The following is a 25,157-nucleotide window of genomic DNA, read 5'->3' as shown; positions in this document are numbered from 1 at the left end:
TTTCCCCCAAATTACTTTAATTCCCTGGCTCTTTTAAACTTTTCTTTGGAAGTTTCTGGAAAGATTCGATCCCTTCAAAGTATGCTCACAGTGACATTTTCAGTGATTTTCGCATAACCTGAACGTACAGACTCCTTTCCCCGCTTCATGTCTTTGAACATCTCAGGATTTACTTTAGAATATTTAAGTCATGAGAAAGAAAAATTCAACACACTGGAGATTCAGAAAAGTATTACAACAGAAAACAACATCAACAGTAGTTTACATTCTTATTTTTATATAAAAATTACTTTGCATTTACAAAATACAATTTTAAAAAGAGACCTTTTACTAGGTTAACTAGGGAGGCAGGTCTGCCTTAGAGGTAGATTCTCTTCATCTGTGGCAAACATTAAAGAAAATCCATTTAGCATTTGAATGGAATCAAAGCTTAAGAAGGATTAGATAATAAACCAAATGCTGCCCTTGAGCTTAAACTGCATATGAGATGATGCTTTCCAACTGAGATGGCTATAATCTAAATATTTTTAATAATGGATTTAGCAGGAACAATTTATCCTTCTCTTATTCTTTACTGATTACGTATGGGACTGGCACTCAATGTCAGGAAATTGGTCCCTTCAGAAACTTTATTACTCAAAATGAACCTAACCCAAATCTTACTGTTTAGTTATGGAGATAGGAAGCTAAAGTTCCAAATACTATAAAAGTGGCTACTCTTCTGAGATTTCTAAACAAAAAACTAGTCACGGACCATAACAAAACATTTCTAGTTTCGGTGTACATTTATGTCAAATAAGCTTAATTTTGTAAAAAACAAAAACAAAACAGTAACCTGAAAGGGTCTGTCTGTGCAAGCAGTTCCTATGAGAAGTAATAAGACTGTCCCCCATCAGAATAGAAAGGTTTCTAAAAAAGAAGAAAAAAGGCTAGTGGAAAGGCAGTACTACTTTTAGGTAGTAGTTGGGTGATGCTCAGTACCACTGCAGATGTAGAACTAATTCCAAGAAATGATGGATAGTCATCAAATATCCTGGCACACATAATTCTCAAATAAACCTCAAGGAGATTATATTAGTTTTCAGTAAGAAAGAGATAGGCATCATCATCAGGGCCCTTTTTACTTTTTGTGTGAAGTTTATAAAAGTTCAGTGCACACTTTAGAAACAACTGCCTCTTTCATACCCAAATTGCCACATCTCATGATCGTTCTATCTGGTGATCAAACACTCACAACATTGTCTCTCTTTCCTGCCCCTCTGATAAGCACTTGTCTGATGCTTGAGATTTCCTAAGTATGCATATGTATTTCATACATTCTTGTGGGTATATATCAGCATTGCTTGAAGCATGGGATGAAGGAAAATGGAAGTAGAGAGAAGTAGTGATTGTCCGCAACTCTGCTGATTCTGGATGGATGAAGGGTAATCCCTGAGTTCCTTCTGATGTCCATGCCAACTGCTCCAAGAGTTAGTTCCTCTGATTTTGAAGAATAGAATGTCACATAAGAAAGGGCTCCATGCTGCAAAGGTACCCATAGTCTAGAGCCCAAAATGCATAAGGGCAATTGTCCTTGACTGTTTGTTTCTTCAGACATAGAAACCTTTCTTTACAAATGAATGCCATCAAGACTTTTTTTGTCATCACACAAGCATTCTTCATGATTTCACAGTGCTGTTTGTGCATCTGAATGAAAAATGCTTCCAAACATTTCCTAAGGGGAAAAAAAAGGAGGGATTGGTTTAGAACTGGTATTAGGTAAAGGTAAAGGTTTTCCCTTGACATGAATGTCTAGTCGTAATCTCCGTTACTAAGATGATGAGCCAGCATTGTCCAAAGATGACTCCATGGTCCTGTGGCCAGCATAACTGCACAGAATGCTGTTACCTTCCCACCAAAGTGGTACCTATTTCTCTACTTGCATTTGCATGCTTTCAAACTGCTAGGTTGGCAGAAACTGGGACTAGTGATGAGAGCTCATCCCATCATGTGACACTTGGGCCTAGAACTGCCAACCTTCAGATCTTAGGATCATTTGAATTGGTGTCTTAACCATTAAGCCACCACATTCCTTAGAACTGGTGTTAAGAACATTGTTTTTGTTGTTGTGTGTTTTCAAGTCATTTCTAGCTTATGGCGACCCTAAGGCAAACCTATCACTGGGTTTTCTGGAGCTGAGAGTCTGTGACTTGCCCAAGTGAGTTTCCATGGATAAACAGGGAATCTGATCTCCAGAGTCATAGTCCAACACTCAAAGCATCACACCACACTGTCTCTCTAACAAAAATACTAACATGGGTCCAGAATCCAGACTGTGTCACATTGTGCTAACATTGAAATAAATGAGACCTACTTTGGTCAGAAATTTGCAGCATTGATGTCACTCGGACAAAAGCATGACTTAGTATGGACCCAACACATTATCTGATGAAAGGTTCAGATGTTTACTCATTATCATTTTTTCCCTTTTAACATACCTCTTCCAAGTTTTGGAATTCAGCACTGCTATCTTCCAGAGATCCATCAGAGACAGAAACTTCTGTCTGATGCGATCGCTGCATGAAAACATGACAAAACAATAACAACCTGTTACTGTTTGCAAAATAAACAGCATAATACTGTAGTCTAGCTTGCCAGTATGGTAGACACATGAAAGGGGAAAGGTCTGTTTTACAGTTGTGTACAAGGACTTTTAGCAGGTGTAGTTTGTCATGCACACTAAGACTGTAAATGCATTCTGTGGTAATATACAAAAGTACTAAATGTCTTATAAAAATAGTGATTCCCAAAGTGGTACCATCCCCTTGGGAGCAGTGGAAAGATCCAGGGGGGCAGTGGGTGCAAAGGCAGCAATGACCAAACAGCTGGTCAAGCAGTGGCCAAGAAAACCTTCACCCATGCTGGCATTTGCCACAAGGCTGGCACAGTTGAGAGGTTTTTTATTTGCTGCTTGACCAGCTACTGGGTTGCTGCTCCCTTTGCACCTGATAACCCTGGGAGCAGCAACCAAGCAGCTAGCCATCTGGCCTTCCTTTCTGTGGTAAGGCTGGTGCAGGTAAGAGGGTGGAGCAGGCCTGAGGTGCTGCCACTGCTATACTTGCACATGAGGCTGAGGTGCAGGTGGTGAGCTAGATGCATCTGAGGTAGATGATGTTGGCTGGCTAGCTGCTGCACAAACAATAGAAATAGGTGTTGTAGAGAAGTAGGGTTGTTGCCTAAAAGGAAAGCACAGTATCCTGAAAAAGTCTGAGGAACATCAGGACATCAGTTCTGTGAACAGTTGGTATCAGTGGCATTTGGATGATCCTTTTAGTTCTTGACAGCTTCAATGGGTTTAAATAGGAAAGTGATGATATAGGAGATATCTGAACAGCATACCTGCACAGAATGCTGTTAAGAGTTCTTTATTTTTATTTTTGTTCAGGTACATGAACAATTTGCCAAGAGCAGATATAGAGTGGCAGTCACTGATTTTTTTTTTAAATTTAGACCACCATTAAAGATATATTTAATAAATGTTTAGTTACAAATATTCCTAAGTGGGATACAGACTGGGTTTTATAACTGATTGTACAACAACTATATTCTTGCCTTTGAATGAGCCTCATTTTGACCCACCCTCACTGTGGAACAAGGACTTAGTCCTTTGCCCCATATCCAAATGATAACCAGATGGTTTCACCTTCAGCAAATCTCTTGGGAGCAAATATAGTTGCTGTATAACAAAGATAAGATGTTTCATCCTGTCAGCTGAAGGCTGAGTTGACAAATCCTTTATCAAAGTGAATGATGCAAATAAAGAAAGTAGAGCAAGACTGCTCCATGACCTCAATAACTGAATGCAATGTTGTATTTTTAAAAATGCAATTTTTTGGTAGTCTGTTTTATGTATGATTATTGTATCAGTTGTTTGCTTTCAACTCTGAGTCACATATACATGTTTGTCTGAGAAGGCTAGCAACTGGTGACTTGAAAGTCTGAATGAACTGTCATAGATGAAACATGCATACATTTTCATACTGTCTGTCGACACTTTCATAGATTTGATTCATAAATTCTTTTGTAGCAAAGTACCATCAGTATGCTTGATTTTCCTTTTGATAAAATCAGATGAGGTGGCAGACTTCCTTAAACAGTACTTGAAATACAGAGTGATGGCCAATAAACTAAAGCTGAGTCCTTATAAGAAGTCATGAAGACTGATGCTGCACTAATGTAATGGAATGTCACTTTCTAGAGCTTCCATGTCCAAACATTCCCTTAAAATAAAGCTAATTCCACAGTCTCTGGCCCTGTCTGCACGACCAATTAATCCATTCTCCCTGTCTTCTCAGTGAGCAGTCCAGACAGTGCATGGCCCAAATGTCTGGTCTGGCATTAACAAACAGGACGATCTCCAGCCTGTTCAGTGCTAAACTAACTGTGTACCCTTTTTAATGCAAACTAAAAAATTCCCTGATTGTTCTGGATCTTTCAAGAAGATCTGGAGGCCCCCCATTCTGACACTGGGTGGTTGTTTAAAATGTTTAAAATGTATCTGACTGTGCCACCTGGTGCACCCCCTGCTGACACGGGTTGCTCCCTGTTAGGTCAGAACAAGGTGCCCAGCCATTTGCTTGAGGCTGGACTCTCATTCTGACCTGTGAACAAAATAATTGAATATAATTGAAATAAGGCATTTGGGGGAATGAAATAGAATGAGGCTATGGATTGCAACAACAACAACCTGATAAACGGCGAGGGGACACACCAACATCAATTGTCACAACTTACTAAGGTGTCCATTAATCCGTTGGGAGGTATAGTTATTTTTAAAACTGCTCTTTTGGTACAAATAAAAAAAGAAGGGAAATACCTTTGCCTAGTGTTTGTTTGTGTGCAAGCTGCACCCTTTCCTAGAGAGGACACATTTGACCACAGTGATTCATGTCTTAATTACCTCTCATGTAGATTGCATCAATGAACTCTATGTGGCACTGCCCTTGAAAAGTGTTTGAAAGGTATAATGCAAAATGCAGCAAACTCTTATTGGGTGTGCCTTTCAGAGACCACATGTCACAGGTCTCTGCGATACACAAGCTGTAACAGCTTCAGTTTGATTCTAAACCCAATTCAGTTATTTTGAACTACAAAGCCACATATGGCTTGGGCTCAGGATACCTGAAAGATTGCTGCCACTCCTGTGAGACTGCCAGAAATTTGAGATCCTCACTTGCGGCCTTGTTGCATGTTCCACCACTCTCACAGGACAGGTTGGTGAGCACATGTGATGACTGCTTAAGTCAAGTGGGTAGCTAACACTATTGTTTTGCATGGGCAGGGATGGCTTCTGGCTGCTTTAACTATGCATAGTTTTAAAACATTTAAAAACATTGTTTAAGTTTGTTTTAAAATGTTTTTATCTGTTGTACAGCACCTTGAGGCCCTGACAGGTTGAAAAGTAATAACATTTCAACGCATAAATACCCTGAAACATTCTGTAATTAACAAATAATTGTTTGTCTAGTGGGAAAAGATAAATGTAACTATAACTACTTCTCTTGGCCAGTTTAGATGAGCCCAACGTTAAAAAAAAAGGAAAAAAAGGTCAATTTGCACATTAATTGAATAATTTTATTGTTTTTACTGAAATAGTAAAATAGAATTTTCACTGTTTTACAGTATCTCACTATTTTTGGTGAAATAGTAAAACTGAATTGATAAATCTCTGATCTTTGAGGATTTTCCAACACAGGGATCGTGCAGATATGTGAAGTAATAATAAAGTCACCCTGCAAAGGTTTCCATGAAAAGGAATCATAAAAGCAGATGACCTCTGCCATAGACTACCTTTTCTGACAGCATTCCATTTAGGTGAACTATGGAGGTAAAGATTGCTGTCTGCACACCCAGAACACACACACAATTGAGATACGGGGTATTTTACCATGTTATCATGTGATAGCGTGGTGGTGGCCACTGTTTCTCATCTTATGACTAAACAAATAACACACACTTATTTCCACCATGTGTCATGCTATTGTTCCTTGTTTTCTGCCTTCTGAGTATCTGTCACATTCAATATTTATTTGTTTGTTTCCTGCCCCTTTTTTCTTCATGGGCCTGGAACAGACAGGCCAAATGAAGCGGCTTTCAGTTTCTTTGGAGGCATGCCGATTAGACAACACACACCTCCAATGTAGCTGGAAGCCATGCTAAAGCCATGTTCCAGTCTTTTGGACTGCAGCAAAAATCAACTGGGTTAATCCAGCTCCTGGAAGCACTGGTTGACACTAGTGAGTAAGTATGGTCTGCTTTTGGAGCGGGCTGTGCAGCTGGCGGGGTTTGAACTCACTTCCAGACAGAGTGGACTCACACTGCTCTTTCACACCTGTTTACTCTGACCCATGGTCTCTGTGCCTCTTGTACCTGCACCGAACCACAATCAGAATGTTCTAGAACTCAGTAGTCTCAGTAGGAACCCTGCTCTTTCTTCTCTAATGTGCATGCTCCAGCCCACTGAAGTTACTCTATCCTCAGCTTTTCTCCATCAACCACAAGAGAAACATCATTTGGAGTTCAGCTCTCCATTAGTTGAGTAGCATCCTCCCTTTCTTCATAGTCCATCTCTGACTTTCTTATTGCCTTTCCCCCCTTATCACCTAACTTTCTTAACCTTATTGACAGTGATGCCACTGTGTTTTAATTCTTAGCTATCTTAGGTATATTTCTTAACCCTATTCAAAGGGATGGTGGTAACCTTTGAATCCCTATGCATCTTAGGGCTAGTGTGTGTGTGTGTGTATAAAACACTTGCTCCCATATACAGTGGTCCCTTCATATTTGCTGAGGTTAGGGGTGAAGGACCCCCTGTGAATGTGGAAAAACTGCAAATAAAAAAACCACTATTAATTTTATCTAAGAGAACACCTCGCTAGGAATCTCCAGGTCCTCCACTGCAGCTCTGTAGTCATCTTCTCTATGGCAGATGCCAGAAGTTGATCTTGGAATAATGCTGGAGGGTCTACATGTGCCTAGAGATGTGTTTTCTCTAAAAACGCCTAAGTTCTCTAGCACAACTCTATGGGCAGAGTTGCACTGGAGGACCTAGAGATTCCTAGAGACAACATATTAATCAAACCCACAAATAATCCCATCTGCAAAAGTCAAAACCACAAATGTGGAAGGTGAACTGTACTCCTGTCTGATTATTAAGGTTATCTTCAGAAAATTTCTCTGGGCACATCAGAGAACATTGTGATGGATGGCTACCAGAAAAAGGAGCTCTTAGCAGTGCCCCCACCCGCCTGTGGAATGTCTTCCCAAGCAAGATCTGTCTGGTATATGTGATATCTAGATGCCAAACTTTCCTCTTTCAGCAGGTGCTTATCTTTGATTTTTACCTTTGCACTTGCTGTTTACATTTTATATCTGGTTCTTAACAGTCTAATTTTTTAGTGTTTTGACACATTTTAGGCTGATTTATTTGTCTTATGGTAAAATCTGTGATTTCATTGTTTTTGTTTGATATTTGTAAGCCACCCAGGAATATTTACCAGTTAAATCATATAACGCGCGCACACACACACACACACACACACACACACACACACACTCATACATAAATACACAAACATACATATATTTGTAGTTTTCCATCCCAATTATTTTTAAAATCTGGCTGTGCCCATGAAGCCAGGCTTCTAACAACTGTATGCATTTTATTTTAATTTTTCACAATGTTAGCTCCAATAGAGATATCGGTGATGATGAATAAAGTGGAAAAGGACAACAAACATGCATTATCCTAAATTAATTAACATGTTAGCCAATCTAATTGTGATTATTGCTCTAATCTATCAAGAAAAGGGAAGAATATGAAACATAAACACATACTAGTATGAACAAACGTAAAGGGTATGAGTAAAAAAAAGTATGAGTAAAAAGACTATCAGTCATCTGTACCTGGTCCAAGGCAGAGCGATGCACAACTCTATTGCCATTCATTGTTGCGAACAAAACAGCATCATGGATGGTCACAAAGAGGTGACTGGGCTCAAGGCCTCCTTCTTCAAATACTCCCCCTGTGCGAATATCATCATACACTTGGGCTAAAAAAAGAGACAAAGGTACAACAAGTGGTGGAAAGCAAGAATTATGTTGGAAAGTTATTTGTGATGAGGTATTTTGTTTGCTATATTTGCAGTACAAAGGAATGAGAAAACATGCCTGCTGGAACAGGCTTGTGCAGCACAAAAATCTCAATTTAAAGTCCATATGGAATAGTTTGACAGATTATCTCACAGGTGAATGGAGTAAGAACATAGCCCAACTGCTATTGTTTCCATCTCAGAAAAGTGACTGGACTAAATTGAAAAATTGAGTTGTCAGGCAACAATTGGCTGACACACACCAGATAACAAGAATTAGCATGGACAAGAGAGGGAAATAGTAATAGTAGCCCCTTAAAATAATGGTGATTCCCAATATTTTTATGTCCAACTCAAAGCTCCAGCATATCCATGAATAATGGGATCCCGTGAATTAAGTTTTTGCTTGTTGTGGGGGGAATATAAAGCAATGGTTAATATTCAATGGTGTCATTCTGGCTAAAATAAATTATCTTGCTTTTGTGGATTGATGCCTTATCCTGGAGGTGGAAGGGGAATCAGCTTAGTTTACAGTTTCACAACCAGTTAAAGAACCAGTAGTTCAACCTTTGTACAACCAGTTGTATAAGCAGTAACATGCCCAGAGACCACAACAACAACTGGAAAAATCAAGGAAACTTGGCTAGTGGACTGCATTTCAATAGCATTACATTGGACTTCGACCAATCTCTAGAAAAATTTTTTTTAATGCTTTCACCTTTAATAATCCTAACACCCTTGTTAAGAAAGGTTCACAAATCTCAATCAGACTCAAATACTAAGCTGGTTTGAAAGCAATTTATGAATAAGACACTGCTGCAGGTGACTGATTTCATATCAAAACCCCATCTTCGAAAGGAAAGGCAAAAGCTCCCCATGTTTTATATTTTAAAAGATGGATAGAATGTACGTCACAAATTTAAAAACTTCTTCCACCTTCCCAAAACATCTTTCCTTACTCTATGTTTCCAACTTTTCTCCATGTGATTGCATTAATTTCTTTGGCATATCCAGTATAAAATCCAGGAAATTTGAGGAATAATGCTAGTTCTTATGGTTAAGTAAAGTTGTGCATTTACAACCATTAGCAGTAGCTAATGCTTTCCAAAGACAAAATCATTGGATATAAAATAAATGTAGTCAAAACGAACAAAGTGCTCAGCTCTGAACAGGGCTGAACATGAACAGAGCGCCCCTTTCAATGTCAGATTGGGGCCCCAGGAACTACATGCTGCAGCCCTGATCTGGCCTTTCCGCGGCACAAAAAAGGAGCCACAAAAAGCAGCTCCTTTTTGCACTGCGAAAAGGATGGCATAGCCACCGGTGCCACGGTTTTTTGCCACTCCTTTGGCACTGTGTCATCTGGATGCAGCACCAGAGGAGCACCGTGATGCCACCCGCCATGTGGTGGGGCACGTGGTATCGTGCCGGCATGAAGGCAGAATTGGCACATATGTTGTGCAGACACCACACCCCCACTCCATCCTGAAGCTAGCCTTTATGGCTGGTCTGCTGTGGCTGTAAGTCTTTTATTTCTGTCCTCATTTACTTTTGTGCAATTGTGTGTCTTTTCTTTTGGCTACAAATCAGCTTAGGACTGCTTCAAAAATTACATATACTGCAGGATAGTAAAATGGTGCTGAAAAACAGTTACTTCTGATTGTTGGGACGTACCAACCATGTGGGGCAGTGTGGAGAAGGAGAAGGAAACAACCCTGCCTACCATGTTATGTTGAACGCAAACGTATGGAAGAAAAGTAGCAAGCAGAACACACTAGAGGAAGTCCTAGAGCCCCTGATGTTTGAATGGTCAGTTGAAATTCTACTTATACCCAGCAACAGAAAAGCATTGATTTTGTAGTACTGTTTGAGCTCCCTGTCTGTAAAAATTCAAAGAATGTGACGTGAAACACAGCTCAGAATCAGCTTTGCAAACTTTTCCTGCTACTTTTCAGAAAAACCCATCAGGAGCTCTCACAACAGGAGGATCCAGAATTTTTTTAAAAAAGGGAAAAACAGATTGGTGAGTATGATTTTGAGAGGCAACTAGCCTGGCACACACTGAAGTTACTTTGCATTGAATAAAATAAAATATGGCCCTTTATGTGTGTGTGCATAGGAAAGGAATGCAGGATGAATCATTGGACAGCAGTAATAGTTTGAGCTTTTCAGGCTGCGGAAATGCCATCCTGTTTCTGCTATGGTCTACTCAAAGCCTGTAGTAAGAAAAAGAGGTCCATTTGAGTCAATGTAACTAAGAATACTGCCACATCAACTTTCCATTTTACTTATTTTTAATTTATCACCTCTTTTTCTTCCTAAAGTGGAGGCCAATAGGACAGCAAATTAGAATATCAGAGTTAGGAAGTTACTTTTTAAATAATTCATTGTATACTTTGTTACAAGGCCTCCCCAAAAACAATACATTACTGTTTTTAATGTTATGGGGTTGAGTTTTTCAAGAAGTAACTCATTACATTGTTCCTTCTGTTTCTATTGTCTTAAAGACAGTCTTAAGACAGTTTTAAGACTGGCACAAAACTAGAAAACATTTGCATAAAAGTAAGTAAAAAATGTTAATCGTTACACCCACCCACAGAACTGTCACTTGTATTCTTTGTGTTAGTTTCATAATGTGACTTTGCTATGTCCACATTAAATAGGAAATGCCAACTTTTTGCAGTTCAGTGTGGATTTGTCTACAACGGGGAGAAACGCCATACTCACTCTTGAAACTGGTGCTGGCAGCCTTGACAATGTACAAGCTACGTCTGGAGATGATATGTGATTTTCTACCTTAATCCTATTTTGCTCTAAACTAAGCAGTCAGGGGAAATCTTGGTGTTTTCTTGTGGGCAGGAGTTCTGTGTAACTGTGTGCCACTACGTCTACTGAGGGATGGATACCCAAACTTGTTGTTAATCACATGTCTAGGTGGCCATTTCTGACCTCAGCAGAAGTGGCAGGGCACCAGGCAGGCTTTACACAGAACTCCTACCCATGAGGAAGTAGTGATGCTGGCTCCAAAAACACAGGATGGGCCAGCAGGGCCAATGCAGTGTATGTCCAGCAGGCCTAAGTGCACAATGATGCAGCACAACATCAAATTCTACCCAATGTATGTGGCTGCCATTGTGGTTGGTCCAGGGCATGATGCTCCGGACTGGCCCTGGATTAAGCCAATGGTGTACACACACCCTAGATCCCAGAATATTGTCCAGATCTTGGAAATAATGAGTTACTTGTAACTCATTATTTCCAAGCTTTGGAGAATATTCTGGAACTTTGGCTCTTTAGTTCCACTCTACCTAATTACATATTAAATTGTACACAACAATGTTCAAAAAGAAGCCTGTCCTACTTGTGCAGATATTTGTAATACACACAAATGTTTTAGCAAGTTTAATAGGCCAGCATTTTTATTCCTGCTTCCATTTTCTGTCCCTTTTCAAGGACAATAAAAATGGAACAGAGATGGAGTTTGGTATATGGAATAAATTTCTTACCAGGTATATTTGCCAGGAAGACTTTAATCCCAATCCTTTGATAGTTGCTGCACAGCTATATGAGGAGATGAAGAAAAATAGTATTTATTTCCATGTGTTTTACAATAAATATATAAGACAACATAAAAGTAGAAAGCATAGCAAATTCTAGACATTGTATATCAGGATAGTTATTTCCCTTGTTAGAAAAAGGACAGCAGAGGTGAGACTGAGGATATATATAGCCCTAGATTTTCAAAAGAACTCAGCTGCTATTCCCAAATCCTAACAAGTGGACAACAATGGACGTTATCAGACAAGGGAAATTGGAAGTATAATCCAATGGCAATCCGAACACAATTGTGGGGTTTAACATTATTGCGTGATAGACTACCACACACAATTTCAGGCAATGGGAAGTCAGTCCGAACGCAATCATGGGGTTTCACGTTATTGCGTGAGAGGTGATCACACACAATTTCGGGCAATGGCAAGCTATTTTTGGGCAATGGGAAGTCAGTTCGAATGCAATTCGAATTCATGTAAATATGCTGAACTAGCGAATTCACATGAATGCATCCTGGCCCCACTTTCTTTTCATTCAAAATTAAGAGAAATTCCTCCCGTGTGATAAACTTCAATGAGAAGGACTAAGTGGCCAGATTTTGAGAGGAAAGTTTGTTTTACAAGCAAAGTCACAGAAAATTTGGATTTAGGGGAATCGTGTCTACTAGTTCATCAGTCCAACATTCTGCAACAGAATCTCCTTATTCTGTGGTTTACAGAAAATGCCAATAGCCTTGATTGTATAAGTGTACACAAAACTCACAAGACTTACAGATAGAGCTAAAGTGGTATCTTGGGTATAGGTTACATTTGTCTCTGACCATGTGGATATTCTGTATGTCTTTTGATCCAGTAGTATGTTATATCCTGTCTCTAATTTTGTTGTTGTTGATCTACATGAGACATTGCTTCTTGATAGTGCATGATTTTTACCCTTGTTCTTTCCTTAACCCTTGTATTTACACACACACACACACACACACACACACACACACACACACACACACAAAATTGCTTACAGGTCTTGTTTGTCTCATGGCCACAACAACAGCCTCTTTCTGAACGTCTGAACTTTGCTATAATTCTGGCCATAATCATGTCATAAAGTCTCTCTTGACTACTGATCAGCATCCTACAAAGTCAGCAATTTATTTTGAATGCTTTCACTGCGAACTCTCTGAAGCTAGTTCAACATAAGCTTTTGCCTATCACCACTCCTTTTTGTAATTACAGCTCATTTCAGACCTACTTAATGTAACTCAATTGTATATTTTAAGGACCACATCTTCAATAGTAGTGCAGGATTATAAAAAAGATAAAGCATAACCATTAAGAACAACTTACCTTTCCTAAAGCTTTTGTGCCCATCAGATCCACAAAGCAGACTCCACTCATATCCAAGATGATTGTGTGGAAGTTGACAAATGGGGGTGCTGTAAGTATAGGATCAGTGTTTGAAGCTGGTATAACACTGAAAGTACTGCTTCTGTGACTAGCAGTGCTTCCTTGTTCACTAGCAGCATTAAGCTGTCTTGCAGCATTCACAGATGAGTTGAAAGCAATGTATGAGATGCTATTGCCATTAGCAGCTGTCTGGTTGTTGTTTGTGTCTGTTGGAGAGTTGCTCTCAAAATCCTTCTGGAGCTCTTGCAGAGACATAGTCTGGAAAGGAATAGGTACTATATTCAGGATAAATTTATATTTATTTTATTGATTAGATATACATATGCATGCACAACTATATTTCTACCATTGTTGGTATCTGAGATGATTGGCAGAGTATCCCAAAATACTGTAAAAATAATAGAGACAAATAAATAAAAACAACATGTAGAGAGATCTTGTAACACCTCTGAGACTAACTGAAATAAAGAAGTTGGAAGCATGAGCTTTTGTAGACTTCAGTCTACTTCCTCAGATGCAGGAAGTAGACAAGTCGACAAATGCTCATGCTGCCAACTTCTTTATTTCAGTTAGAGTCAAAGGTGATACGAGATCTCTCTATATACTGATTCTAAAAACTGGCATGGCTTTGTTGTTGTTGTTGTTATATTTATTTATATCCTGCTCTTTTCCGCAGAACTGGGACCCAGAGTGGCTCACAACGTTAAAAGAAGAATACAGTTAAAAACATAGAAAATGGTACATTAAAACAGAATTAAATTGTTACAAATTAAAATAGATTACTTATTAAAAAGTTAAAAATATCTGATGGGCCCTCTCGACCATACTGTGACATTGCTGAAATAAAAACAAGGCTATGACATACAATTATATAAATTCTTTAAACTGCTATAAAATGTATACAATGTTTGAGGTCCAACTGACCAGAAGAACATCTTATGAAGATTAGGAAGATATGTATCAAATGTTCATCTCAAAATGTCCTCCCTTTTGAGCATGACAAAGAAGCATGAATTTATATTTATATGATTGTCTTTAGCTTTTATTTTGTGATGTCATACGTTTTTCTTGAATACCCTACATTTTGCAGTGCATTGTCCTCCTTTGCAGTTGGGATATCTGATCACTCTGCTAATGACCAAGGACAAGATGCTGTAAATAACTGTTACAAAAGGGGAGTCAGACCCCCACACAGTAGTTAGAGGCACTTGTTTTAATTGTAAGCCGCCTCAATTGTCTCTGACAGAGAGGCGGATTAAAAATAAAGCTTTTATTATTATTTATTAAAGCTGATCCTATGTTCTTTTACATAGAGACAAGATCTCTCATAGTTAGGATACCTGTTCAGTTACCTTGTTCTTTCTGAAGAGGGAATTTAGTTTGCTCACTTTCTGTGCTGATGTCATCATCTTTTCTTGATTCTTCACATACTTTTTCCTTGCCAGGTAGACTTTTATGGGATCAGCGCCAGTCTGTTAAAAAAAGAAAAAAAGATAGCACATTGAATTGTTTTCCTGCCTTTGCTCTTAAGATATCTGAATATGAACCTGGTGTTCAGACAGGAAATGTATAATTTTACTGCAAGACTAAGAGTTGAAATGTAAGGGATGGCATTCCTGACTGGGGCGTCACCTGGTGTGGGAGACGGGGCTTCCAGGGGCAGGGACAAAAGGGTACACCCCTTCACCTTGCTGCCAGGCATCAGCTTACTCATGTGTAAACTGGTACACAGCAGGTAAGGGGGGTACTCTGGGCACTCTTGCTCCCTGTCAGGCACCATTTTACTCATGAATAAACCAGTGCCTGGCAGGGAAGGGAGGTGCCCTGAGCACTCCCCCACTGCCAGTAGCGTCCCTGCACCAGGTGTCAGCCAGTGTGTGTGTGTGTGGGGGGGGGGGAGGGGGTGAAGCTTCTGGGGGTGGTGCATGCTCCCTCCCCTCATGCCACCCCATCTTTTTCCTGATGAGGAAAAGGATGAAATGGCATGGGGTGAGGGGTGGGAGCCCTTGTGAGGGAGCACAAAGACAGCGCAGGGGTGGGTGGGAGCACATGCAGAGATGGTATGGCGGGGAGTGCAGGCGGAGGGCCTGACCGGGTGTCACTCCCTTTCTGGGCTGTCACCGGGTGTGGGCTACACCCCCACATCCCAGTGATGCCACTGGATGGATTTCTTTATATTTGAAGGCAATCAGCAGAGCTAAAATATTGGATGCAGTCTAAGATCCAGATGCAGCTGCATGTGATCATGTATCCAATGGCAGCTTCTCCCTTGATATAAGCCCTTCAGAAAGGATGGTTGATTGATTGATTTCACAATTCCATGTGCCAACCTTTAATTCAATTCAAACGCAATATTTTTAGGATGGCATTTGCAGGGACATGATGGATAAAACCATAAAATAGCACACATCTATGCAAACTTTAGAGTTAAAGGTCTGGGAAAAATAAACCGTGGTGCTGAAAAGACATCAGATTGGGTACCTAGTGAGGCTACATGAGGAAAGTGTTTCTCAAACAGGGTGTGACACACAAAGTAGTCCTTTCTCTGTCACTCTGCTGCATCATAGATACAGAGGAGGAAAAGGTTACTCCTAGGATCTAATACTAGCCTAGCTATTATCCGTGTTAGCAAGGGATTCTGTGAGTTGTAGTCCAGAAAAGGTAACTGTTCTCAGCTTGATGTGGGGCAGCTGAAGTAGGACCTCTGAAGATCTTGATGCATGAGAATGCTTGTCTTGGTTTAAACCCGGCAGGGAGATTCTACTCAGCCTTTTTTCCTGTATTTTCCTTTGAAATCTCTACTACTGAGTCTCCCTGTCCCTTCCCACTACCTCCATGGGATGCCAGATCTTTCCTTGCAAAGAGAACAAGCATCTGGGAACCTATGGTGTAGAAAGCAATGTGGTGATGTAAAATTTTGTTTACTTTGGGCCAGTATTTTCTTACCTTGGCAATAACTTTCTCCCTGAATATCTCTGAATTAGCAAAGTATAATGGAGAACAGTAGGTGACAATTTTAATCCCTTCTATTTCTTGGACCTGCAGAAACAAAGAGAGACTTTTAAATGAGGTTCAAATGAAATGAAAGAGTACCATGTGAAGGTGGAAAGAAAGGTTGAAGATGATGTCTAGCAAAAAAAAAAAAAAAAAGCCAAATCAAGGGAAGAAGAACCTTTAGAAGACCGAGCATTCTTCATAAGTTCATCCACAGTGAAATGCATGTGCACAGCAGTGGTGGCATTGTGGCCTCCTTCTTCACCTGATTTGCATGTGTTTGATGTGTGTCAGGAGTGTCAATATACCCCCAACTAGCACAAATGACTTTTTCAACTTCTGTATTTACACTGGTTAGTCCTCCATCCATCTAGCCTGTTTATGCACCACTATTATGGTGGTGATTGTTATTCTCTCTCTCTAGCTGACTAGCTGTCTGTCTTCTACTTTTTTCTTAGTTTGGGATTCAAGGCAGCTTACAAAAGTTAAAGCACACAAAGCTACAAAATTTTAACTATAGAAAAGCTAATAATATAATTACACTATCAATAAAAATGAAAGTAGTTAAAAACAAATCATTAGAAAGAGGAACAACAATTATAAATAGCACAGTACATGAGCAGTCAGCCTTCAAAGACCTGTCAAAACAAAAGGGTCTTCATCTGCCAGTCTAATCTCTCTTTAGGGAGGGAGTTTCACAACCTGGAGCAACCAACAAGAAAGCCGCCTCCTGTGTTTCCATCAGTTGTGAGGGTAGTGGGACAGAGGGCTGCCCCAGAAGATCTCAAGACTCAGCAAGCTCATATAGTGAAATAGGATCCTTCAGATAATTTGGACTTGATCCATATAGGGCTTTGTCATAACCAGTACTTTGATTTATGCCTGGAAACAGGCCTGCAGTAGTTAGAATTTTGTTTTCTCACTTTTGTTGTGGAAAATACAACAACATCCTACGGCAATTCCATTTTTGTCCAGACTGGAAAAAGGATGGTAGAGACAAATAAAAGCTATAATATGTTTTCCTAGTTCAGTATTTTTATCACCCTTTGACAAAGTTTAATAAATGGAAGTGCCCTTGTTTCAGTCTGGTCAAACATGCCAGAAGGTAGGACCACAGATAGGCCACAAAATAGGCATATCTTGTGGCCTATTCTGTTGCCTACCTCTGACTTCCATAAGGTTCACTGCTGCACAGTTCAAATGTGATTGTGTGTTCCATTCTGTGTATATGCAATTATCATGGGAGAATGGTACATTTATGAGTTCAGTCATCAGAAATAGTATAGCATATAGGTCAAAGATTAAATTCCACAACTAATGTCTCACACACACACACACACACACACACACACCGACCTTTAATAAGGCAAGCTGCTCATGAGCCCGAAATAAGGATTTTTTAAAAAAAAATTCAGGAGAAACAAGTAATTTTGAAAATCTGTTTCAACCTACTGAACAATACTACCCAAACTTTGACTCTGAACACTATGAATAAAATCACACAATGAATAATTGGCTGGAATCGGGGATGTCTGAAGATATTTTCCATATCTGAGGCAAAAGATGTGCTGGAAAAGATAGCATTCTCCACTGCAACTGAGAGTTGCAGGATATCTTAGAGGGCATTAAACAGGCTGTGTGGCACACTCGCCTCAGTTCAGCAATATTTTGCTGCTATCTTCCGCCGCTAGTATTTTTTGTTTGAGATGCCTTATTATCTAAGTAGGACTGGACTTGCTTGAAGTCAAATCACATTAAGTATCTCTGAAACAAAATCTTGGGTGTAAATGCCAAATGTTGGCAAAATAATAAGACAGGAAATTTTAATTGCATTTACCTTGTTGTAGACCTTGGGGTTCTTGTATATATCAGAGGCAGCTACAGGGCCAAGAACACAACCATTGCGGCTGGAATTAAATGTTACAAAAAATAATGTTAATGTACAGTTGTTTTTGATGTATTAGTTGTATTAGATCTATAGTCCATGAAATAATACATTTATTAATCTTTAAGATGTGACAAGACTCTATAGTTTTTGCTGCAACAGACTAACATAGCTTTGGAAACTCTTCCTCTTAACTAGATGAAGTGATGCAAGTGGAACTGAAGAGGAAGTTTAATGTGTCTGATTTGCCTACACAGTCTCCTGTATGTCAATGCTAGTCCAGGGTTTTCTTGAGCAAGGAATATTCAGTGCTGGATTTGCAAGTCCCTTCCTCACCATCCCAGCCTCTAATATGAACAGTGTAAACGATATATTTTCTTGGAGAGAGGGGAAAAGTTCAATGGAAATTGTGTCTAGCTGTCTCAGACTGTGATAGTTTTATTAGTCTTGTAGTATGTAACTGTATATGTATGAGTTTATTTACACAATAGACTAGATTGTCAAGGGTGTGAAGATGGAGAGGGCGTGTCTACTCAAATTATTTGCCATATATTCAAAAAAATGTCTGCTCAGTTACTCTCCCTTTGTGATTGTAGACTGCATGGGTAAGTTGCACAATATTCAAAGGAGTTAAAAAGTGCTTTCTTGTGAATATAGATAACGAAAAATCTCTTAAGATTCTTTTGTTATGAATGCATCCCCATGTGGTGATAACATGATAGCACATTGACCTAAAAAAGAACGGGCTGAGAAAAATACCAGCTGTCACTAAATGGGGGCAGAGTTATGAGAATGATTTGCTGTCTGAAATTGTAAGGTATACATCACTTCCTGGGGACTTGATCATTTTGAAAATGAATGTGGGAAGCAGTCTTTACATCTGGTTTCTCAAGATTCCATGCAATATCATTATTCCAGTGCAGGGTAATAATTGCTGATTCCAACATCGCCCTAACAATGATGGAAGCATAGAATTAATTTTTGTATTGCTTACAAAAGGTCAGCATGGCTATCCCTACCATTAGGCAAAGTAAGGCAGGGGACAGATGCTGAAAGTGTCAGCAAGGTATAAAAAGAGAGGGTCGTGTGCCCTGAAGCATGCCCCATAACCACTAAGCATTTTTGCTGCCTTCAGGTGCAGTAGAGGATGTCATCGCACCACTAGAATTGAAAGGTTCAATAGCTAGGTCAGTCAACTTTTATACTTGGCATGGGAGGGGACACCATATTGGTCTTCACCTCAGGTTGTACAAAAGATCTTGAGCCAGTCCTGTAGGCCAGTATAGACAAGAAGGGCTGTGGGCTGTTCCTGCTACTCATATTTATTCAAGAGACTTCCCACTGCTGCTTGTCAAAAGTGAAAACTAGTCAAACAAAGAAAGCCCATTTTCAGTGGGAGAGTCAGTCCTTGTGCTTCCTTATCTTTGATGCTGCCCAGATTGATGAGTCTGGACAGAAGAGGCAGCAGCAGAGCAAGTGGAGATTTGCTTAAGTTCAGAACTGCCTCCAACCAAATCCACACACACATCCGCCATTCCTTATGGGCAGTGAGAGAAAGCTTGGAAAGCAGAGCTGAACAAAAATTAATGGTATTCTAAACTTTGTTCTCCTCTTCCCTTCCTAGTCCTTTCCCGTTCTGTCTTGTATCTATCGGACTGTGATCCAGAGAGCAAGGACTGTCTTATCTTAATAATTTTCTACCATTATTATTTTTCAACAATTGTGTAACGTTTACATTCTTCATCTAAACCTTAGAAAAATGGAGGTGTTTTATAAATGAATGATAATAATGATTTACTATAATAACAATAATTCAGCTGCATCAAGAGATGCAGATTGCTCCTAAAGACCAAGAGAATTATCACACGGAGGTTTTGGCAGCTCTGTTCCAACGCGACTGCAGGTCCAACCATGCGGATTCACGCTAAAACGTGATGTATCTCATGTGATTGCTTTCTATGGGGGGTTGTTCCAAGGCGCTTCCACAGTCAATCCTAAGTGACTCCTCATTTTGGTGAATTCGGTAACAAGCGAATTCACAAAAATTGCTTCTAAGCTCACTTTGATGTCACTCCAAATTGGTCTGGTGTGGAATTCAACTTTGCTTCCATCCTGGTACACCCCACCCCCAAACCTCCAAGGTCCCACATTTCCCATGATGCTGTGCTGCAGTTTTGCCTCGTTTGCTTTTTGTGCTTGGAAGGGTAGATTTAGATCTAGATGACAGGGGTGGAGGGAATGAAAATGAGGGTAGATTTAGATGTAGATGATAGGGGTGAAGGGAATGAAAAGGATGGTAGATTTAGATCTAGATGGCATGGGTGAAAGGAATGAAACAGGAGGCTGGAGAGAGAGATGGGAGCAAAGGAGGGGGCCATCGGAGGCCGGGGGGATAGATGACAGGAACAATTCATGTGAAGGTTGCATTCACATGAAAGTGGAACCAGGAAGTGGCCCCCTTCTCCGCCCCCCCGGAAGCGTAAAAGTTCTTGATGCGTTCAGACCCCCACTGAGCATGCTCAAGGGTGCCAATTCGAATTATTGAATCCGCATGGTACTGTATGTACTGGTACTGTATGTACTGGTGTGGTAATTCAAAGTGCTCTCACTCCGTTTTGACTCGGGAATCACCAAAATTTCATTCTTCACGTGTGATAATACATCACGTGAATTGCCTTGGATTTGAAGTGACCCTGCTTCACCCTCGCTACGGAAGTGCTTCGAATTGGGGCTCCTGTTTCACGTGTGATAAGGCTCCAAGTCATTAATAATCAAAAAGGCCAATTCACAAAAAGTTTCTCTGTGTCTGAAGCTGCTATAAAGAAAGAGCAGCATAGGGCACATTTATCTCTTACACTGAGAGTTTAAAGAGTAATAAGTGGGATTTCCCATGTATGAGAGACTGAAGGATAAGCCTAGCAGGTGTTTCCATGCATGGTGTAAATACTTTCATATTTATACCAGCCATAAAGCATATTTATAGGAATGGGAGATTAGGACACAGTTATCTGAAACTGATGTCATTGTTTACCAACAGGGACTGGTACTTTCATGCTCCACATGCTGCCATTCACACCTGCTTTCGAAAGTTTGACCCAAATGATGGGAAATATATCTACTTGTGCCATTATGTTACAGGTCATGACCAGGAAAATACTTACAACTGAGTATGGAAAACCACAACCAGGATGGAAAACCCCACTCCCACGGCGAGTCCAAACGGCAAGCCCAGGAAGAAAGAAGATAGGAAGCTCACCACCCAGACCATCTGTGGACAGACATAAACACAGCAGGTCACTTCCTTACACTGAGGCCAACCTTCTAAGTGGGGATGGAACACACATTTTAACTATGAATGCATAACTATGGCTGAGATACTGGAGGCTGAAGTTACATTACATTGTTATCTTCCTACACAACTTAAATCCAGACAGTCTGGATGTCAGCATGCCAGAATTTTATTCCTAATACCAAAAGCTTGTGATAACTATTTTGATTTTGAGAGGTTCAAGATTCTATCATTGCATTAATGGAACATGAAGAGATGCTTTGTAATAGATTGCATAACAAACATCTTTGAAAAAAGAACTTTCCAAGCCCTGTTTTGCAGGGTTCAAAACCAAAAGTAGGAAACCATATTAGCAGGACAAAGCTCTCCCTCATCCCACTCTTTGTGACATCAGGAGCCCTGGTTGAAGCATCAGATGGAAGTTCTCCACTCAGAGCTTCAGCAAGGAACCCATCTTTGTTTCTTCTCCCTCTTCCCAATGAAACAGAGCACTCTTGAGCTTGTGCTTACAAAAACCATCTAAGCCCCAGCTTTGGCATCTTCAAGCAATGGCTGACAGTGGAAGAAAGGAAATCTCAGCTACTTCCAATATAGCATCTCCTTCTTCAGTGTAGCAAATATTGGAGGGCGTAGTTTGAATTACTTCACTAACTGAATGGTTGATTTGACAATAAAACAGAAATTATATTTCTCCTGAATATCTCTACTTGAGTCAGCATTTCTTTATTAATTGCTCTAATTTATATCCCTGTTTTCTGTATGCAGTTTACTTATGGCAGCTATGGGTAAGTAAGTGGCTTTGAATATTGCTGTCAAGTACAGCAGTGAGTGTTTATGAAATAAGTGCTCTCAGAGTAAAGGAGCTCTTTCAGTAGCTTGAAAGTTACTGTGTAGGTGCTCTATTCTGTCAGGTGTTGTACTCAGCACATTTCAGGACATTCAGGTCCATTATAATGCATGGCACACTCATAATGTCATATGCAGAACTCCAAAGCATAATTTCCTTCCCCTTCTATTTGAACAGTACTTTAAGAAAGTTGTTGATGGCTGTAACTGGGCAATTTCAATTATTCCTTTCTCTGATAAAGTAATGCCTGGAGATATTTGTAAAACACCGGCACTATTTATGTAAATATAATTTAGGGTAATAAATCTTCTTTATCCACGAACCAGACATTTATGGTGCCAATGTTTAGTGAGTTTTAGATCAAGGGCTGCCTGGAAACTTTTATTTTTATAAAAGGTCTTTCCTTGTCTGGATGGAGTTCTAAATCATGACTTCTAGATACTGGAGTAAGCCAACATAGAAAGCTGCCTTATACCAAGTCACATAATTTGTTTCTCTAGCTCAGTGGAGAGTGCCCAGCTGCACTATTATTTTTGCTGAACTCAAATTACAGTAGCTGTTCATACCACCATCCCATGAAACCTTAAGGACATGCTAATGAAATACAAATTCTGTTTTTGGCCTATATAGACAATGGAACTTATGCAGTGAGTGAGTCTCTTCTCTTAATATTCTGCTGAATGCTGAATCTAATATTAAATTTTGTGTGGAATATTTTGTTTATGGGATAAATATGACTTAAATACATCTTCATAACCATGTGAGTTAGAAACTTGCTCTTAAAAAGGCCTCTGACATCCTCAGGGACTGAGATTTATGACAAAGTCTAAGAATTGTTCCATTTGTGTGGAAAGATAAAAATAGCCATCACTGTTGCAAAATCTCTGTATTCCATTAGGCTTTGTAGCATTTTTTAAAGCAACTCAATACACACTACACTATGTATTGTGGTTCTTCCCTTCTCTCCCAAGACCTTTGAGATTAGATACTCACACAGTCCAACTTGCTTTTTTTCCAAAGGTAATAAGGATCAGTCAGTTGCTTGAGAGAATTCTTCAGATTCACAGCTATTAATGCTCCCAGCACAGCCTAAAATAAGTATCAAATAACATTACAGTTAATGGCAAAAAGCTACAAGCATAGGAGGCAAATTAGCTGCCCACTTTCAGATTGCCATATAGCTCTCCCAAAAGTCAGGATTTTCTTTCTTGATTTCTCACCTAGTAATGGTTTTTCCATCTAATCATGTCCAAAATATATTGGGGATTTGTCCCTGGTTTGTTGAAAGTTTGGTGTTTATAGTGCTATCCCTGATATGTTCATTTTTGTTTTAACTGCTTCTTTCTCCCTCTTGTGGTGTGATTTAGTTGTGGTGTGATGTGGTTTCCTTCTACCCTCCCATCTTCATGCCCATTAATTCAACACCTAACCCCTGTTCCTCCCCCAAGTATCTATATTTTCTGTCTTGCACATTTATTTATTTATTTAAAATATTGTTACAGTCATAGTGTTAAGTACTATAATGTTTTAGCACTATAACTCTAAAAGCAAGAATAATGAAGAATAAATATGCAGTCTGTAACCGGAAATGTAATGAGGAAATGAAGGTCAGTATTAAATTCTGTGGTGAAGGTCACATCCTCATTCAAAATGTAGGACTATCAAAAACATGTGGCAGCTAGACAATAGTTTCAGACATGTGACAGAGATTATCAGATCGAAAAAGGACATCCTTGTCCTGTCCATCCTGCGCAATTATGGGAAGGACTTTCACAAGACGTCACACTTATCTAGACATTGTCCTGTCTGGGAAACACGAGTGACAGCAATTGCATGAAAGAATTTCATACAACATTGTGCTGATCCTGTCATTGTCATGTCATTGTCTCCTGTATTAACAGGGGTTTGCGTTAATACAGTTTCACTTCAGTGACAGGATAATGACAGAATCAGTGCTACATGTATGAAAGGCTTTCATGTGATTGCAGTCATGGTCGGGATAAGGACAGGAAAGTGATCCCATCCTTGTCCTGTCCCCGTATGATAATCTCCATTCACCTGGTCTGTATCAGAAACTCTCAGGTCAGAAAAATACACACACTTTGCAGTGGGCTTAAAAAGTTGCTACTAATACTGAAACCTCACAAGAAAAATACTAAGACAGGAAGAACACTGTGTGGGTATCGGGGGGGGGGGGGGGGAATAACTACAACTATAACTACTGCTAAATCCAGAGGCTTTTTACAAGTCTTGAGGATCCCTTTCTCCTTTCCATTTTAAAAGATCTCATTTTTGTAGTAAGTCAATATCTTCATGATGGTCCAATGTGCTGTAGTGACTTGAGTGCTGGACCTCAGGAGACCAGGGCTTGAATACCTGTTTAATTGTGGAAACTTATTGGGTGACCTTGAGCAGATCACACTCTCTCAGACTAAAAGAAAGGCAGTGACAAATCTTGAAATAAATTTGCTATGAAATCCCATGATGGGGTCAGAAATGACTTGAAGGCACCCAATAACAACAATATCTGCTAGAATCTTAACTTGGACAAAAGAAAATTAGCAACACCATATTAATGCATATTTAAGTGAAAATAATTTCCTCTGTGTAAAATAGGGCTTGCTTCCAGAAGAGTGTGTACTGAACTGAAATAACAGAATGCTGTGGCTCACAAGAAATCATGTTCTTCACCTTATCTGACACGTTAGGGTTTTTTTCACCTCAATTTCTATCAGTTAATCTCAGAGATCTGCTGCTAGAGTAATCTTCTAGTTGGATTGCTCTGCAAACTAAGATCTGCTAGCAGGAGATTCTCCCCACCATCAAAGGGTGTAGGAAGAGTAAGCAATGATTGATCTAAACTTCTTTCTCCCCAGAGAAATTAGCCATAATGCTGACACAAAGTTAGGGCAGGATGAGGGTATTCTAAGTAAATTCTGGCATTGCTAGCTTGGGAGGTGTTTGGATTCAGCAGCTTCATCAAAACTATTGTTGGTTCAGCTGGCCCTTGTCTATCTTTGCCCACAAAGAAGATAATTCCAATGGACACAGCCTGGAA

The 25,157-nt window shown here is 39.7% G+C and overlaps 1 protein-coding gene across 1 annotated transcript in view; it reads right to left on the bottom strand.

Annotated features, from left to right (window-relative positions):
• Nucleotides 1-257: 257 nt before the first annotated feature.
• LOC149315967 (solute carrier family 26 member 9-like) overlaps nucleotides 258-25,157 on the bottom strand; it is a 50,145-nt gene continuing 25,245 nt past the window's right edge. The window contains exons 11-20 of the mRNA XM_089518576.1: nucleotides 23,093-23,188; nucleotides 21,125-21,231; nucleotides 17,916-17,985; nucleotides 16,031-16,123; nucleotides 14,437-14,556; nucleotides 13,025-13,342; nucleotides 11,636-11,690; nucleotides 7,945-8,090; nucleotides 2,478-2,555; nucleotides 258-1,714 (exon numbers count right to left, since the gene is read on the bottom strand). Coding sequence (XP_089374702.1) covers nucleotides 1,667-1,714; nucleotides 2,478-2,555; nucleotides 7,945-8,090; nucleotides 11,636-11,690; nucleotides 13,025-13,342; nucleotides 14,437-14,556; nucleotides 16,031-16,123; nucleotides 17,916-17,985; nucleotides 21,125-21,231; nucleotides 23,093-23,188 — 1,131 coding nt within the window. The 3' untranslated portion in view covers nucleotides 258-1,666. The remainder of the gene's footprint in view (nucleotides 1,715-2,477; nucleotides 2,556-7,944; nucleotides 8,091-11,635; nucleotides 11,691-13,024; nucleotides 13,343-14,436; nucleotides 14,557-16,030; nucleotides 16,124-17,915; nucleotides 17,986-21,124; nucleotides 21,232-23,092; nucleotides 23,189-25,157) is intronic.

This window comes from Sceloporus occidentalis, unplaced genomic scaffold (genome assembly GCF_023333645.1).
Source record: "Sceloporus occidentalis isolate IW3139 unplaced genomic scaffold, rSceOcc1.0.p SCAF_3, whole genome shotgun sequence".
NCBI classification, from domain to species: Eukaryota; Metazoa; Chordata; class Lepidosauria; order Squamata; family Phrynosomatidae; genus Sceloporus; species Sceloporus occidentalis.
The sequence above is the reverse complement of the archived record's forward strand: the minus strand, read 5'-3'. Positions and strand labels throughout refer to the sequence as shown.